Source organism: Sorex araneus, chromosome 3, assembly GCF_027595985.1.
Source record: "Sorex araneus isolate mSorAra2 chromosome 3, mSorAra2.pri, whole genome shotgun sequence".
NCBI classification, from domain to species: Eukaryota; Metazoa; Chordata; class Mammalia; order Eulipotyphla; family Soricidae; genus Sorex; species Sorex araneus.
In genome coordinates this window covers 198,032,521-198,049,575 of record NC_073304.1, presented here as the reverse complement: position 1 = coordinate 198,049,575, position 17,055 = coordinate 198,032,521, and the positions used below count along the sequence as shown (strand labels likewise).

The following is a 17,055-nucleotide window of genomic DNA, read 5'->3' as shown; positions in this document are numbered from 1 at the left end:
AACTTGATTGGGCCATAAGCCCATTTGGCAAAGATCTGCAGGTGGCATAATGAAAATAAAGCAAACTTTTCAAGAACAGGTGAAAACAAATTTACATGGCAAAGCAAAGGGAGGGTAGCCATGCCATGCCTTAGCATAGCAATAAACCAAATTTTGATGTAATAGAAACCATTTCTGTAATAATACCAATACTATCAGCCTTGAATTTTCTGATAATATTTCTGAGATGTGGAGGAGAGGTAAGAATAATGGTTTGAGGACTTAGTCACCAATTTCTGTATTTTGCATAGTGTTTAAAAGGATCAAGAAATAACAATGCTGTATCTTATCTATAAATGTGACAGTAAATACCAGAAGCAATTGTCACTTAGTGAAATGAGACCACAGGACAAAAAGGGGAGCTTGGGTTAGCAAGGGGGAACGCAGCCGTCTTTCAAATATGTGTGTGTGTGTGTGTATATATATATATATATACATATATATATATATATACCCACTTGAGCAAAGCGATGAACAATGGGATGACAGTGCTACAGCGCATATATAATATTACACAATTTTTGACTCTACCAAAAGTAAACCAGCTGTACAGTTGAAATTTTAAACAAAAAAAACCTACCCAATTAAAAAAAAAAGCTGAGTAATTTTTTCCAAAGATGAAAGGTTCTAACTGAAAACATTTCAATAAAATCTCCCTTTCTCACACACTCCTTGAAAATTAAAGATTGATTTCCTATATAAATGTGGCCCCGAGGGGTCTTAATGTCTTTCCTCTTATTAAAAAGAAAAAAAGAAAAGCAGGGTTTGAAACTTTAGAGATGTGTTTTGTTTCAGAAATTGAATCACAGACTTCCACCCTCTAATTGTATTCTTTGGGTTTTTTAAGATACTAAAGAAGGGACCTTTAATTTAGCACTTGGGTGGAGGCGGAACGAAACCATCTGCGCCATGGGCTCGTCTACAAGGAAGCGGTGTTCTGACGAGAAGGCTGTGGTGCTGATGCCACATGCGGGAGTGAGCCGGCTCTTGCTGCCTCGTTGCCTTTGTACATTCTTTGTCTATGTCCCCCTCACCAATTGCTAGCCCCCCTCCGCACACACATACAAACTGCCTGTATGGCATGTTTCCCTCTGGTGCCATGGTTTTCCTGGACCCACTTGATCCTCTTTGGGGCCCCTTAATGATCCCCTCCCGGGGAGTGTACAAACAGATCTATCTTTGTTCGTGCCGTGGGCTGAGAAAGGAGAACCGTGCCAGCACGCGGTGCCAGTTACAAGTCTGCGTGAAGACAGACCTTAGGTGACCGAATCAAAGAGGCACGGCGTGCGCTTTTCTGGAAAATGAGTGGGCGCAGATGGGGATGCAAGGAGAAATGAAAGGAGCCTGGGGAGGGAGTCCAGAGAGCCCCTGCCGTGGGCTTTGAGCTCAGGGTTGGAGATTATTGTCCTGGGAGGCCAGAGACGGGGAGGGAAGCGTCCCACCGGCCGAAAGCTCAGGGCAGTGAGGCAGCTGCTGCGAGTGCCCACCCACGCGTGCTGCGTGTCTGTCTGTGGGAGCAGGAGGAGATCTGCGGGGTCTGGGAGGATGGCCCAGCTAAGAAGAAGGGACAGGGCTTCGTCCTGGGGAATTAAAAGGAAAAGAACCCATGATGACGATTACCCCCAGGTTCCAGAAGCTGAGACAAGTACCTGGAAACGTATAAGTATCTCTGACTTCACCAAATTTGGCTAAAGCTTAGCGCTGAAATCTTATATGTTGTCTTGTTGATTTCTGAGTGCCTTTAAAAAAAAGATTCACATGATATTCATCATCTTTCCTATCCTTTCCTCAGGAATACAAATAAATCCTTGGGAGTTTACATAGCACTTGGGGAGAGAGCTGCAGGGAGGGTGGTCTGCTCAGCACTTTGCAAATCCACCCTGACATTCCCCTAGTGGCCAGTGTATCATCTGTATAAAATGAGGTTCAATAAGAGAATGATATGTTGTGATGCCTTTTGATTTGAAAAACTCTTGCTTCCTTTCAACAGTCTTCAAATATTTATCCATATATATATACATATGTATATATAAGTATATATACATATATATATTTGGCTTTTTGGGTCTCACCTGGTGATGCTCAGGGGTTACTTCTGGCTTTGCACTCAGGAATCATTCCTGGAGATGTTTGGGGGATCATATGAGATGCCGGGAATCAAACCTGGGTCAGCCACATGCAAGGCAAACGCCCTCCTCGTTTTCCTGTCTCTCTGGCCCCCTCTCCAGGGATGTTTTGTACTTTTGTTTGTTTCGTTTTGCGACCCTAAAGGTAAAGCCAGACTGTTCCTCCTGCTTCCGCACATGCCAGGCCAGCATAGGGAAGGGTCAGTCCAGCAGCTCGGGCCAGGTGACCGCCGGAATCCCAGGCCTCGGCTCTGGCTGCGTTTCCCTTGTTGCCCCGGGGAAGTTCTTCCAGCGGGCGGAAGCAGGAGCGCTTCTGTGGTCCCCCAGGTCGTTTCACTCCCCCGCAGCAACCTCTTCGTCTCTCTCTGCCCTTGTGAAGGTGTGGCGGGGCACGCTGGCCCGTATGCGCTACAAGAGGACCAAGGCGGCGCTGACCATCCTCCGGCAGTACCGGCGCTACAAAGTCAAGTCCTACATCCAGGAGGTGGCCCGGCGCTTCCAGGGCGTCCGCAGCATGCGGGACCACGGCAAGCACGTCAAGTGGCCCACCCCTCCCAAGGTGCTGCGCCGGTTCGAGGAGGCCCTGCAGGCCATCTTCAACAGGTGAGACCTTGCTGGGTGCTTCAGCAGGTAAGACTGGTGCCTGTGCAGGACAGATTCCAGGCTGCTGTCTCGATGTTTGCTTTTTTTCACCTTCTGCCCGTGTGGTGCAGATTTCCCTTTCAAAGCGCATCTGTCGACGGCTCAGAATCACTCGGAGTGGTGGTGCCTGGGAAGAGAGTATGAGCTTCTCCTGCCTGAGCCCATGGGGGTGACCCCCACCCCCGACACCTCCCCCCGCCCCCAAGGTTAGCAGTCCTAATGGAACTGCCCACGGAGCTTTCTTGCGTTAGATGGTATCATGGTGCCACAGCTCATGCGCAAGGCATATGGCGGTAAGCTATTTTCTTAGAGCTCATAAGAGAAGCTTATTTGAGACTCGCTATCTCTGCTCCCTTTAATTAGCAAGAAGGAATATTAATTACATTTATTGAAATCAGGTATATCTCTCACTAGAAAATTTGTTCATTGGAGAGCGGTGTTGGTCCCGCTGTGCCTTAGAATCACAAAATTTCTAAAACATACAACGCACTGGAGTTTATAAAGCATACCGATGCCCAGGTTCCATCTCTGGAATGTTCTATTTAGTAGAGCTGATGTGGGGGTGGGGGTAGGGGGGTGGCCAGGCTTCGGTCCTTTCTAAAGTGTCTGCATGATTATTAAAGTTCCAGGGAGAAACTGCTATTTCAGGAGCAAGATTTATTTTCATAAATAAGAGTCCATGTAAATTTTAGTACCTTCCCAACTGACCTTCATTTTTTCACAGCCACCTTGAATCTGAGTTTGTAGTTATGCATAGCTCCTTTCTCCTCATTTTTTCAGTTTATTTATTGCCTGTGTACACCAGCTATTTTTAGCTGTACCTCCGATGAAGCCACCCAGACATGTAAACTAAGCTAATGGCTCTCATATGAGGTCATTTGGCATCACAGTATTCCACAAAGAACATCATGAAGTAATTGATATGCTGAATATAAAAGAACTAATTTATAATTCTGTGCAAAATAAGATCTTATCTCCCTTTAGATTTTGTTCTGCATAATCAGTGACAGGTATCAGAGCTAAGACAATGCATAAGAGAATTTTTTAATATGTGTCTCATTTGTCTTTTTTTAGAATGACATCTCATTAAAAAGAAAGAATCAAAAAAGTAAAGAATTCCTCAAGTCTCAATTCTCAGATCAAATACTCAGATCTTCTGAGTCTGTGTCTGTGTAAAAGACAGTATGAGATGGAAGTTATGAACCTTTAGCTCAAAGATTAAGGTGTTTGCCCTATGTGTGGCCCACACTGGTTTGATCCTTGGTTCCACATATGGTACTCCACACACCCCTCGGAGTGACCCCTGAACACCTCCAGGTATGACCCCCAAAACAGCAAAAGGAATACAAACCCAGAATTCTGTTTTCACTCTGGTACCAAACAGTATAATCCATAACTTCTTCGATTTCCGCTTCCTTCTCTGTGAAACAGCCTTATTAAGAAGTCAGCCCATAGGGCTATTGAAAGAATGAGGTTAGGTACTTCCCATGGTACCTACCGCATACCCCACACTGTAGAAATGTTTCTTCCTACTGTGAGTGTGTCTGCACGCACAGTCAGCTATACTTGGACTTTTTTCCCCTTATCTTTCACGCAGGTAGGATTATAGGTATGATTCTATGACTTTACTTAGAAATAAAGTCTAAAGATGCACCATGACAATACAGGAAGAACTAGGTAACACCTTCTGGGGGCAGCGGGAGATCCATACCCAGCGGTGCCCAGGAGACCGTGTGTGCTGCCAGGCTGCCACGTGCAAGGCTGGCCGCCAGCGCATTCACCTTCACCCCCATCCCATCTCTCCGGCCCCACAGGTCTAAGTAATACTGTTAATGGACACAAAGAGTTGGTTTCGATGCTGTTACACTGTGGCCTTTATCACCTTTTTAGATTTCGTTTTCAAAGATTTCCCCTCTGTCGTCTAGAGCAAATCTCTGTATAATTCCATTCATTTGTTCAGTGTGGATTCACTCCACACCTGCTGTGAGGCATCTTCCAAGCTATGTCCCAAGGGCTGTGCTCACGAGCCAGGTTAGAGCCAGCCTCTTAGTCACAGGAGCGTGTTGAGGGGCACACCTGCTGTTCACTGGGTGCACACATGTACACACACACACACACACACACACACACACACACACAAACTGGATGAATCTTATCAGTTCATTTTATCCACAGGCAGACCTTGTTCTGTATAGGGCCAGAGAGTAAATATTGTAGGGTTGGTTGGCTATATAGATAGCTTTTGTCACTTGTTTCGTGTTGTTTTGTTGTCGTTGCACATATGAAAACTATTTGTAGCTAGAGAGCATCATGTGACATCAGGACATGGGCCAGATTTGCCCCAGCTATAATTTACCAACCCTGAGGGAGTCACTCTCTTCCCTGATTTCTTCTTGAAGTTTTGTAGTCTGTGGACTGCTGAGCCAAGTGCACTTAAAAACAAACAAACAAACAAAACCACTTCTATGACTCTGGGCTTGTTTGTTTCTAACATTTCAGAATGTATTTGAGCCACTCCCGGACCTCCTCGTAACTCATTTTTGATTTTTGTTCTGGGAGTGCAGAGAGCCTCGCCCCTGCATTGTCTCCGCAAACGTTGTCAAGGCTAGTGACAGTGACAGCTGTGGCCAGGGTTGTCAGCCCCGTCCAGATGAGACTGCTGTGCACGCCCCATGTCTGTGTGGTCTACCCCTGGGGTCCCTGGGCACACTGCATAGTCAGCTCTGAACCCAGTCTGAACCAGGACAGTGAAAGAGATTCAGATTGACCCAATCCGTGGGCTGGACACCAGCAGACAGAGCCAAGATTTCCCCCACACCGGGAAGGAAAGTTGGACTCAAGGGTCAAGCGGACAGGTTGCCCAGCAAGGCACTTGGGGACACTGGTGCCCTGTGTCCTGATCTCAACCACCAGTGACTCCCAGCATGTCATTCTTCCAGCTGCTTCTGGAATGCTCTACAGACGGTCTGTGTTACTGGCGTGTTGCTGGGGTCATTAACATAGAGCCATGGGATTCGCTGTTGGGTGGAGCCTGGTCAGCAGTGGCTGCAGTGGTCTCCTACACTGACCCAGTCTGCCTCAGCAGGTTCCCACCTTTCCCAGACTGTGTGCAGGGGCTGCGCCAGCTCCCCCCTGTGGAGCACCTCACTCGGACTCTCTATGCAGGCCCCCTCTGCCACAGGAGCTCCACCTCCCTGCTGGCTGAGTTGCTCAGCACCAAGCCGCTCTTCCTGCAGCTTCTCCCGTCTGCCTCTTCTCTCCCAGAGAGCTTCCACGCCTTCCAGCTCCTTGACCTCATCCTTACTCTGCCGCTATTCTAGATTCTGTCCCTATACTACTTATATGTCACTGTCACTGCCATCTCTTTGTTCATCAATTTGCTCAAGCGGGCACCAGTAACATCTCCATCGTGAGACTTGTTATTACTGTTTTTGGCATATAGAATATACCACGGGGAGCTTGCCAGGCTCTGCTGTGCAGGCAAGATACTCTCAGTAGCTTGCCAGGTTCTCCAAGATGGGCGGAGGAATCAAAGCCGGGTTGGCTACGTGCAAGGCAAATGCCCTACCCGCTGCCGCTCTGTATTTGGTGATAATTTTTAAATAAATCTATGATGTGCAAATATATTTATGTAAAATGTATTTGATAGAAACCTGGGGGATATTTGAAGGCTACACCTGGTGGTGCATGGGGGCTTCTCCTGACAGTGCTCAGGGGACCAGGCAGTGCTGCGTTGGAACCTGAGGCTCCCATATGCTGAGTGGGTGTGCCAGCCCTTTGAACCATCTCTCTGGCCCTCTTTGGTAGGAACTTAAGAGAGAAAATCAAATACTTAGGTGCAAGTCACCATCATGTCTCAGGAAAATCATAAGAAGAGCATCTGGTAACATTTTATGCATTAAATGAGAAGCAACCACCAGTTTTCCGCTGTACTTGCATCTCATGCTAGTGTTCTGTGAAAGCAGTTTGAAAGCCATCCACTCTGATGCAGTAAAGCCACCCACCCTGATGCAGTAAAGCCACCCACTCTCCCACTCTGATGTAGTAAAGTTCTGTCTGCTCTACCTATAGAGCTTCCCATAGAGTTTGGGTGCCCCTAAAAGTCTAAATGACCTATTACTTTTTTTTTTAATTTTGGAGTAGATTTTTTTTCCAGTTTATACTTTCTGGTCCATAGACCAAAATATCTTGTGTCATCTTCTTTCCCCACCTTACCCCACACACACTTTATTTAAACACTGTGGTTTACAAAGTTATCCATAATGATTTGTTCCAGGCATCCAGTATTCCAACACCAATCCCACCACTACTGTTACCCACTTTCCCTCAACCGTTGTCTCCATTTTCCCAACCATCCCTCAGGCCTGCTCCTGTAGTAGGCCCACATTTATTGATACCAATAAATGGCTTAACAGAATGATCAAAAAGCATTCCTCTAGAAGAGGAATTGTGGAAATTGTATCTCATCATGGGGCATTAAGGCTGTCTGAGGGATTACTAAGATGTTGCTACAAGTTAAGCCTTCTGTATTAATGTTTTTGTTAATCAAAATTAGTTGGCTTCTACATTGTACCCCATCCAGTCTGGTGTGCTTCTACTGCATTGTTGGTGTTGTGGAGTTTGGAGATGTCATGCGGCCATAAATGCAGCCATACCTTCCAGAAAATCCAGAATTTTTAACTGGGCAGCCCAGCTGGAGTTAAATTTTTAACTGGACTGAGAAATTCTTGCAAATAGTTGATCTCTTTCAAGATTGATTTATGAGTCTCAGAACAGAGTGGAGATGAGCTTACATGGTGGTGGAGGTGGTTCGTGAACGTGGTTGTGGGGGCTCCCAGGAGTACAGGGCGATGTGGAGAGGTAGCCTACCCATACTCCGAGAAGGCCCTGGAGTTTTCAACCACAGTGACCCAGGTACCTGAGTTTCTCAGCAGGGTTAGTTCTCTGTGAGGCTCAGTCCTGAGGCAAGTCCGACTGGAGGCATGTGGCAAGCGTGCCACCATGGCAGTGGATTTGTGGGGCTTCTTCCAAGAGTGCCCCAGATGTCTCAGTCAGAAACAGGAGTTGAAGAGATTGTTGCTGCTAGTTGATCTCTTTCGAGGTATGTCTATGAGTCTCCGGAACAAGACTGGTAGATCCTTGGTATCATCTTCAGATCCTCCTTGTTCTCTGGCTCCCACTTCTGATCCATCAGTATCCCCTTATGGGCCACCTGAGGACAGATCCAGCACCAAGACCTGCTCCCCGTGCCTGATCGAGCATCAGTCTTCACCCTCCTCACCCCCCACCACACACACCTGGCCTTCACCTTATGGAAAGAGCCTTCTCGGGACATCCTGATCCCACCCCACCTGACCTGTCTCCACACAGCCATCAGAGTCCCACTGAAGTGGAGGCCCCCCGCTCCCTCCACTCTAAGGGCCTTCATTGGCCCACTAATTGCTGTGCCGCCACTGTGCAGAGCAGCCCCCGGAGTGTGCAGGTGCCCCTAGTCGAGTGATTGGATGATGCCGCCAGCATTCCTGTGCCCTGACGTCCTGTGCCTGCGGCTCACCAAGTCCTCATTGCTTTCAAAGCAACCACAAAGCAAGCTGTACAAAATCATCTGTTCACATAAAACCATATGTAATTTAGCAGTTTCTGTGCATATTTTGGAGGCATTTTACTGTTTTTTTTTTTTGAGGGTGGCATACAGGTACTTTGGTCTAATTCTAATTAATGGCAGCTTTGGGGGGAAGGGGTTGTGTGTGTGTGTGTGTGTGTGTAATTGGGTTTCTGAAGCCTCCTAGCACGTGTGACTTGCATGCGTGAAGCCAGGGGTTCAGTCTCCAGCACTGCAGACGATAAACACTGAAATCTAATCGCCTTGTTCATTTCCTTCTAGGTGGAGAGCCGCCCAGCTCATCAAGAGCATACCCGCCTCAGACCTACCCCAGGTCAGGGCAAAAGTTGCAGCCATGGAAATGCTGAAGGGCCAAAGGGCTGATCTTGGGCTCCAGAGGGCGTGGGAAGGCAACTATCTCGCTTCGGTAAGTCTAGGAGAACCAAGTGGAATCTATTCCTGTTCCCTTTCCAAAGAAAGAGAAGACCTTTTCTCTCTTAAAAAAGAAAAAAACATCTGTAAGGACTGATGTCTTCAGAAAGGAAAGTTCTATGAGAGGTACTAAGCAGAAGGATTCGACTGCTTCGAAGTTTAAGAAATGTGGCGTCCCCTGTTCCAGCTCTACAGCTCCCCATAGAAAGGGTTCTTTTTCTTGGTACACTCTGCAACCTGGCATTCAAATCTCCCCTTGCAAACTTCAGAAACTATACTCAGTTACCACCACCTTTACATTGCTTATACCCGAGCTCCATTTCACCCTCTCTCCTGTTCCTTGGTTAAGGCACTTTGGCGTCAAAATAGCCCTTGAGTGACTTGCCCTCTGGGAATGGAGACACGGGGTCCACGTGTGAAGCTCCTTGAGTATAGCTAGAGTTGGGCAGGAGGCTACCTTTCCATCCACGACGAGAAGAAGACTCATTTTCCACATTCCCTTTTCCTTCCAGAAACCAGATACTCCGCAGACCTCAGGCACATTTGTCCCCGTGGCTAATGAATTGAAGCGGAAGGACAAATACATGAATATCCTCTTCTCCTGTCATGTCCGGAAGGTAGGCCCTGCTTGTATCCTGCCTCCTCAGAAAAGACTGTTTCTCATGCCACCCACCGCAGCCTGACCGCCCTGCAGCAGGACTGGGGCCATGAAAGGGCCCCCCGAGTCTCCCATGCACCCCAGCGCTGCTGCCATTTCCCGATCATTTAGTGCTTGTTAGAGTGCCTTGCGGGCTCCAGGAGGCAGAGGAAGGAGAGCTTTGCTTGGGAAAAGGAGGACATACACAGGGAAGGGAAGAATTACACGCAGTGAATATATTTGTTTATACACGAACTTTATAACCTGGCAGTGAAATGAGTGAATTTGAGGGAAAATAGTGCCTAATGTGATATCACAGAACTATTGTCAGTATCCAAAGGAGAATTATCACAAAATTGCCTTATAACAATGGTCCAAGTTTAGGCAATTTTGAAGATGCTTCAGACCTTTAAAAAAAAAACCTACATAACTACAGGGTCAAAATAACTAGATATTATTTTTTTCAAGTGTGAATTTGGCAAACTGTAAAATGTCACCAACAACCAAGCGTTTGCTAGGGTTTAGAGAAATGGGATTGATAGGAGTATTTAATACACAACAGTCCTTCTAAGCAGCCAATTTGGCAAATGTATCAAAATCTTAAATGCTGAGACTACTTAATTAAATTCCACAACTTACTTGTTGCTGTTACTAGAGTTCCTGATGCTTATCCACTTAGTTCTGGTGCACGATGGGGACTGTAGACTTCCACATCTCAGGGATGATTTTCTTTTTGGCTCTGTCCCTAAAAGCTCCAGGGGTCACTCTTAAGGACAGATCCAGGATTAGCCCCTTGTAACTGCCAAGTGTGGCCCTAACGCCAAACCCCCTACCAAAAGAAGAAGAAAGACACTAGCCGAAGGGGACGTTGCTCAAAGGGCTGGCACATATATTTTGATGTGGGAGCCTCAGGTTTTATTCCCTGTGCTGCATAGTTCCAAGCCAGAAATAGCCTCTGAGCACTGTCGAGTGTGTGTGCTCACTCTCTAAAAAAAGAACCTAGGTGTAAAAGATAAAATTAAAACTAATTTAGATTAGAATGTAGCATTAATCATCCCATTGTTCATGGATTTTGCTTGAGTGGGCACCAGTAACGTCTCCATTGTGAGACTTGTTGTTACTGTTTTTGGCATATTGATTACACCACGGGTAGCTTGCCAGACTCTACTGTGCGGTTAGGATACTCTCGGTAGCTTGCCAGGCTCTCCAAGGGGGACAGAGAAATTGAACCCAGTCGGCCGCATACAAGGCAAACATCCTACCCTCTGTGCTATCGCTCCAGCCCTAGATTAGAATAATAAATAGAAATATAATATATCAATATAGATAATATAATCTAATATATTATTAATGTAGCACTGTCGTCCCATTATTCATTGATTTGCTCAAGCGGGCACGAATAATGTCTCCATTGTGAGACTTGTTGTTACTGTTTTTGGCATATCGAATACGCCACGGGTAGCTTTCCAGGCTCTGCCATGGGGGCAAGATACTCTCGGTAGCTTGCCGGGCTCTCCGAGAGGGATGGAGGAATCAAACCCAGGTGGGCCGCATGCAAGGCAAACGCCCTACCCGTTGTGCTATCACTCCGTCCATTATTAATATATAATTTACAATATAAATTATTAATATAAATAATAGAAAAGAGAAAAAAATAATTGTTCTCAAATGTCCGTTCTCCAGTAAGAGCAGATGCTTAGTCATCAAGCAAGCCTCAAGGTCGGCGCGCGAGCACAGTGAGTAAGGTGCTTCTCTTGCGTGCAGCCAGCACGCGTTTGAGCCTCAGCACCACAGACGGGCTCCCAGCAGTGCCAAGAGTGATCTCTGAGCACAGAGCCAGGAATAAATCCCAAGCACAGCCAGGTGTGGCCCAAAAAAACAAAAGTAAAAATAAAACAAGCTTCAGTCTTGAAAGAATTAAGCTGTAGAATAGTATGTTCTCCACTTAATGAAGTGAAATTAGAGAGAAGCAGAGAGAAGTTTGGAGACTGCACAAATAGGTGAAAATTGGATAATCCGCTCCTGAGTAACTAGTGGTTGGAGAAGAAAGGTCTACGTGGAAATGAGACCTTTCCAAACAACACACCAAACCTTACGGGATGCAACTCGAGCAGTGTTTAGAAGGAAATATAGTGCATCCTCCCCTCTCCCTGCAAGAAATGAATAACCAGTTTAACATTTTAAGACACTGGAGAAACAAGTGAACTCAACCCAGATGAAAGCAGGAAGAAATATTGACAATTAGAGAAGAAATTAATAAAATGCAGAATAGGAAAACAAAACAATGGCGGGAGGAATTAAAGATTTAAAAAAAAGAAAACAGAGGCCAGAGCCATAGCACAGCAGATAGGGCACTTGCCTTGCACGCAGCCAATCCATGTTCAATCCCTGGCATCCTATGTTGTCCCCTGAGTACTGCCGGAAATAATTCCTGACCACAAAGCCAGGAGTAACCCCTGAGCATCACTGGGTGTGGACAAAACCAAACAACAACCCCAACAAAGGATCAAAAACTTTTACAAACTCTTAGACAGACTGATCATAAATTACTGTAGAGGAACTTTAAATTTTATCTGTGAAAAAGTTTTTTATAAAATTAGTGTGCTACCCACATAAGAAATAAGAGATCAACTCAATGTATTATAGATGATTTTTTAAAGTTGTTAAGCTCTTTATAGCAAGGACTGCCACAAGGACATAAAATGACACAGTAATCATCCATTCTAGACAAGAACTAAAGAGAGCTAGAGACACTAAAATATCTGTGTGCATCTATACAAGCTTCTTGCCATACTACCTTTTTTACTTTGTTCTTTCTGTCTACATATATTTCTGGACAAAGAAGGTGACTCAGACAAATTAAAATTCAATAATAAGAATAAAAAAAGATGTTAAGTTCATTTAATATTTTTTCCAAATTTTATTTTATTGAGCACCATGACAGTGTATTATAGACTTTTAAACAAAATAAAGAACCGCTTGTATTAAAGTTAGAATGAAATAAACATCATTAATTTAAAGCTGACTGGCAGTATCTTGAGGAAGTTACCCAAGTCCAGAGTAAAATTCTCAGTTTCCAGGTTTTGGTTTAGAATTGCATCTAGAGTTGATTATACCATCCAAAAATGGCTTGTGAACCAGAACCACACGCCAACCCAATTCTAGAGGCTAGAATTTCCCTGGGCAAACTTATAAAAGAATTATACCATCTTGGTGAACCCTCAGATCTCCTCCCGAAGAATGCTTCCTGTTTTTTGCATCAGGCCATCTGCAAAGTCAGATGAGGAGCCAGCACTGTTGCTCAAAGGAAGTTGGATGATTTTGTGAATTGTGCCTTCTGAAATAGAGAACCCTGCTGGCCCCGATTCTGCTTCTACAGGATGACATTTGTATATTCAACAGCATGTTTCTCCTGAGATAGATGGCTCAGGAGCTCCTGTATCTACAGGTTCAAGGCAAAACAGAATTTCTTTCCCCTGTGGTTCAGATGGACTAGAGCGATCGTGCAGTGGGTAGGGCATTTGCCTTGCATGAGGCCAACCCAGGTTCAATTCCTCCACCCCCTCCAAGAGCCTGGCAAGCTACCAAGAGTATCTCGCCCGCACGGCAGAGCCTGGCAAGCTACCCGTGGTGTATTCAATATGCCAAAAACAGTAACAACAAGTCTCACAATGGAGATGTTACTGGTGCCCACTTGAGCAAATCAATAAGCAACGGGAAGACAGTGGCTCAGATAGTGTCTTCTGTAGAAACTTTTCAGTCCTAAGGTAAACTTCGTACAATTTCAGTAAAGCCCTTCCTTTATGTTTTGATTCCCTTTGAAAGAGTCACTTTCCATTCCCTTCGCTTTAAATGCCCTTCAAGGTGAGAGACTTGTGCAGAGAGCTCCTCTCAGCCTTTAAGTGTTTTCTCCTGGTCTTAAGTCTGCAGGGAATCTTGATCCCCAACCCCGTGGTGCTGACTAAACCTGTAAACAGATCACTCCGAGTAGTGGCCTGGGAAAGGCTAGAGGAGAACAATTTGTCTCAGGTTCTTTAGGAATTTGTCTTGGGTTATTGAGGATTTTAGCTTGGGAAACAGAAGAAATAAGATGAGATCTAATCTAATACTGAGTGATTCTTTTCCTTGCAAGTTTCTTTGTGAATTTAAGTGGAAGAAAAAATAGCATTTCTATCCATTGTTACTTTAACCCGAGATATACAAATTTACTTATGCATATAAACGTTTTGTCATTTTGATAGAGCTAAATTATGCAGTTTTCAACCCTTATCCTTGTCTATGATTTCCTCCCCCTCACTTGATTAATAGTTTTTGTGGTGTTCTTTTTTTTTTTGCCACAGTTAAGTGGGGGAGCTTCCCAAGATCCAGGGCCCCATCCACCACCAGCTCTTGGCCCAGGCATGTGGCACTGCTCAGGACCTGTTCTCGTTAGAAATTAGCTTCTGAGCAAAGCTCCGCTAAAACTGCCGTTTTGGAGGATGTTTCGTTGTTGTTGGTGTTGGTTTCCAAATAAATTTGTGAATCTCCCTACAAAGGCCCCTGTTCCCCCTTGACTGCTGGCACCTGTTGTCCAGATCTTGATGAACTTGTGAAAAGATGAAACACGACCTTTTTTTTCCCCAAAATTCTTTTGTAACTCACTCATGTATTTCTCAGTATGATTTTACAAAGGGTGAGGAGCACTGCCTATTATTCATATTCCATGTTTGATACTGTCTTATTCTCCATAGTTTAAAATGAACATAAAGGATAATGTTCTCTAACAGTAGTTTCACAAACCAGCGTTTTGTTAAATATCAGTGAGTTTTTGAAATACATTTAACTGTAATGGGATAAAACAGTGAGTTAAGCCATTAAACATGCTCTTTAAGTGCAGAATTCTGAGAACCTTGAATACATCGTGGCCCGTGACCACTGTAGGGAACTCCAGCTGTGGTTTGCGGTGTTCTCCAACTACTTGATTTGGAACCCCTTCTTGCACAAAGATTCACTAGCAGGTAGTGTTTGTCAAACAATCTGAAAAGAATGCAAATATAGCAAATCTACATTGTTTCCGATACCATGACAAGTGTCAAGTGCCAATCCCATATTTTTTGTGCCATGCCAACTGCTGTTCAGGGACTACTCCTGGTTCGATGTCTGGGGATTGTGACCCTTCTCTAGGGCAAAATTGCTGCTATGTGACATAATCACTGACAATTATTTCAACACATAAACTCTCTTCTTAATCGCAGATATGATTTTTTTGTCAAGTTAAAGACTGAAATATATACTTTGATTATAAAGGAAATGTGAGGCAAAAGAAAAAAATGCAAATTTGAATGTTAGTTTGCTGTGTCCCACCTGTAACAATATTTACTACTATTTTCTCCCTCTGCTACCCTCCAGATATAGTTAGCTGTGTATCCCACCAAAGCTAGCTGTATTTTCAGATTCATTTCTACTATCTTTGTTTGCATCTTGGAAATAAGATTTTGGGAGCAGCACTGGGGGACTTATAGGTCTTAACAGAGCCCTCCAGTCCTAGCTCAGAGAGGCTTCCTGGTGTTTGTTTTTTCTTTGCTTTCTTGTCTCTTCTAGTCACTGAGAAGTATGACTGTGGCATTGGTGCTCTGTACGTTGATTTAAGTATTTACATTTGTGTAAAACTGAGATACCTTTAGGGGACAGAGCAGTAGGACAGTGGGTAGGGTACTTTCCTTACACACTGAGCCAGGTTTGATCCCCTGCACCCCATAAGGTCCCTGGGCACTGCCAGGGGTGATCTCTAAGCACAAAGCCAGGAGTAAGCCCACCTGAGCACCACTAGATGTGGACCAAAAAATGTTGCGTGAACGTTCGTGCAATCGGAGGCGCTCAGATAGGAACGCGGAAGAAATGCATTGATTGGAGGACTAAGGCTCGCTCTGGCTCTTAGCAAAGGCAGAGAGCCTCGTGGACCTCCTTTTATTGATCATGGTACCTCTAAAGGGCACAATACAGTGACGTCACCAAAGGCATCAAAAAATGTTACAGGGAGAACATTGAGAAAATGGAAACATTGTTTCCTTGTATGTGTAGGCCTATAGCCTCGGGAAAAGAATACAGAACTGAGAAGGAAAAGATACAAAACTGAAACCTTCTACAGGCACCTGGATTTACATCCCAAAGACAAAGCTGGGCTTGCACCTGAAATCTACAATTTACAATATCAAAGGTCAGGCCTGGCTAACACCATCTGCATGTCAAAGACCAGCCGGGCTTCTGTGAGAGAAGGAAAAACTGCTCTTTTCAGTATTCTGAAATTATTTTTCTGAAGGCAGCTTGAAGGGGGAAAATGTTCAGCTTCATCCAAACCAGTCAGGACACACGAGAAGTCTCGCCCATTTTCATGGGTCCCTATGTTCCTGTCCGTAGCACGGTACAGTCTACATGGGCTCGCCCTGGTAGCTCAGTCCAGCCCCAACAACAAAAAAAAAAGTTCAAAAAAATTCTAATTTCTGATTATAATGATGCCATTTTTAATCAGAGCTATGAGTCTGTGCTATAAGGTTATAGCTTATAAAGGAGCACATCATACGACCCGACAGGCTCTGGCACAACCCCCTCATCCCTCTCATTGGGCTGTGAAGTCTGAGTGTGGGGTCTCGCTGTGCGCCAGCTGCTCAAGAAGGTCTGACCCTACGGGGGAGAAATTTCTGCCCAGGAATGGAACTCTGTGAGTGAAAAGAAAAATGTGTGAATCGATCTCAGTGATCCTAGCCAGGGGGGATTAATCATCACAAATCAGTAACCCATGCACTATTGCAAGTGCATGCTGTTAGGGAACTTGCCATAAAATGTTCTTAAAAAAATCACTTCTAGCCTCTGAATATAGAAGAACACTTTCTTTGGTGCAGAAGTGGAATTTTTCCAAGATCAAATTGGACAAAGCAACTGTGTTTTCATTCACCACTTGGAAACGGTGCGACTTCCCTAGTGGCTCCCACCCTCTTCCACCATGCCCCACTGAATTCCTGTCGGCAGCACTGTCTTGTGTGGGGAGGAAGATTTTGGAAGTAATCCTATAAGATTAAAAACAGAGTTCTCAAGATAATAAATAATAATAAGAAGAATAATCTATCATATGATTTCTCAGTTCCACCCCTAGGTAACTGTCCAAAGAACACAAAAATACTAGTTGGAAAAAAATAATTTGCACACTTGTGTTCATTGCAATGCTATTTAAATATCCAAGATCTGAAACAACCTAAATACACAATAAGGATGAGTGGGTAAAGATCTGCTCTACACAGGGACTACTGCTTAGTTATGAGGAAGGATGAAATCTTGTCTTCTGCAACAACCTAGATAGAACTAAGTAAGCTAGTAGGAGAAAGACAAACACTGGATTTCATAGCAAAGTCAACCAGAGGGGAAAGTTGAATATGGGATTTGGGATACCAAGAAGCAAGGTGGGAGAACCAACAGTACAGGAAAAAAAATCACTGGACAGTGAAGTGATTATTCAGAAGTAGGGTTATTCAGTGGGGAAGGAAGGCAGGGAAGGAGGTCAGAGGGACAAAGCAGTCCCTGCACTGTGGAGGAAGAGGTCTGGT

The 17,055-nt window shown here is 44.8% G+C and overlaps 1 protein-coding gene across 1 annotated transcript in view; it reads left to right on the top strand.

Annotated features, from left to right (window-relative positions):
- MYO1D (myosin ID) overlaps positions 1–17,055 on the top strand; it is a 378,710-nt gene that overhangs the window by 217,670 nt on the left and 143,985 nt on the right. Inside the window, exons 17-19 of the mRNA XM_055130005.1 lie at positions 2,545–2,768; positions 8,692–8,836; positions 9,354–9,458. Coding sequence (XP_054985980.1) covers positions 2,545–2,768; positions 8,692–8,836; positions 9,354–9,458 — 474 coding nt within the window. The remainder of the gene's footprint in view (positions 1–2,544; positions 2,769–8,691; positions 8,837–9,353; positions 9,459–17,055) is intronic.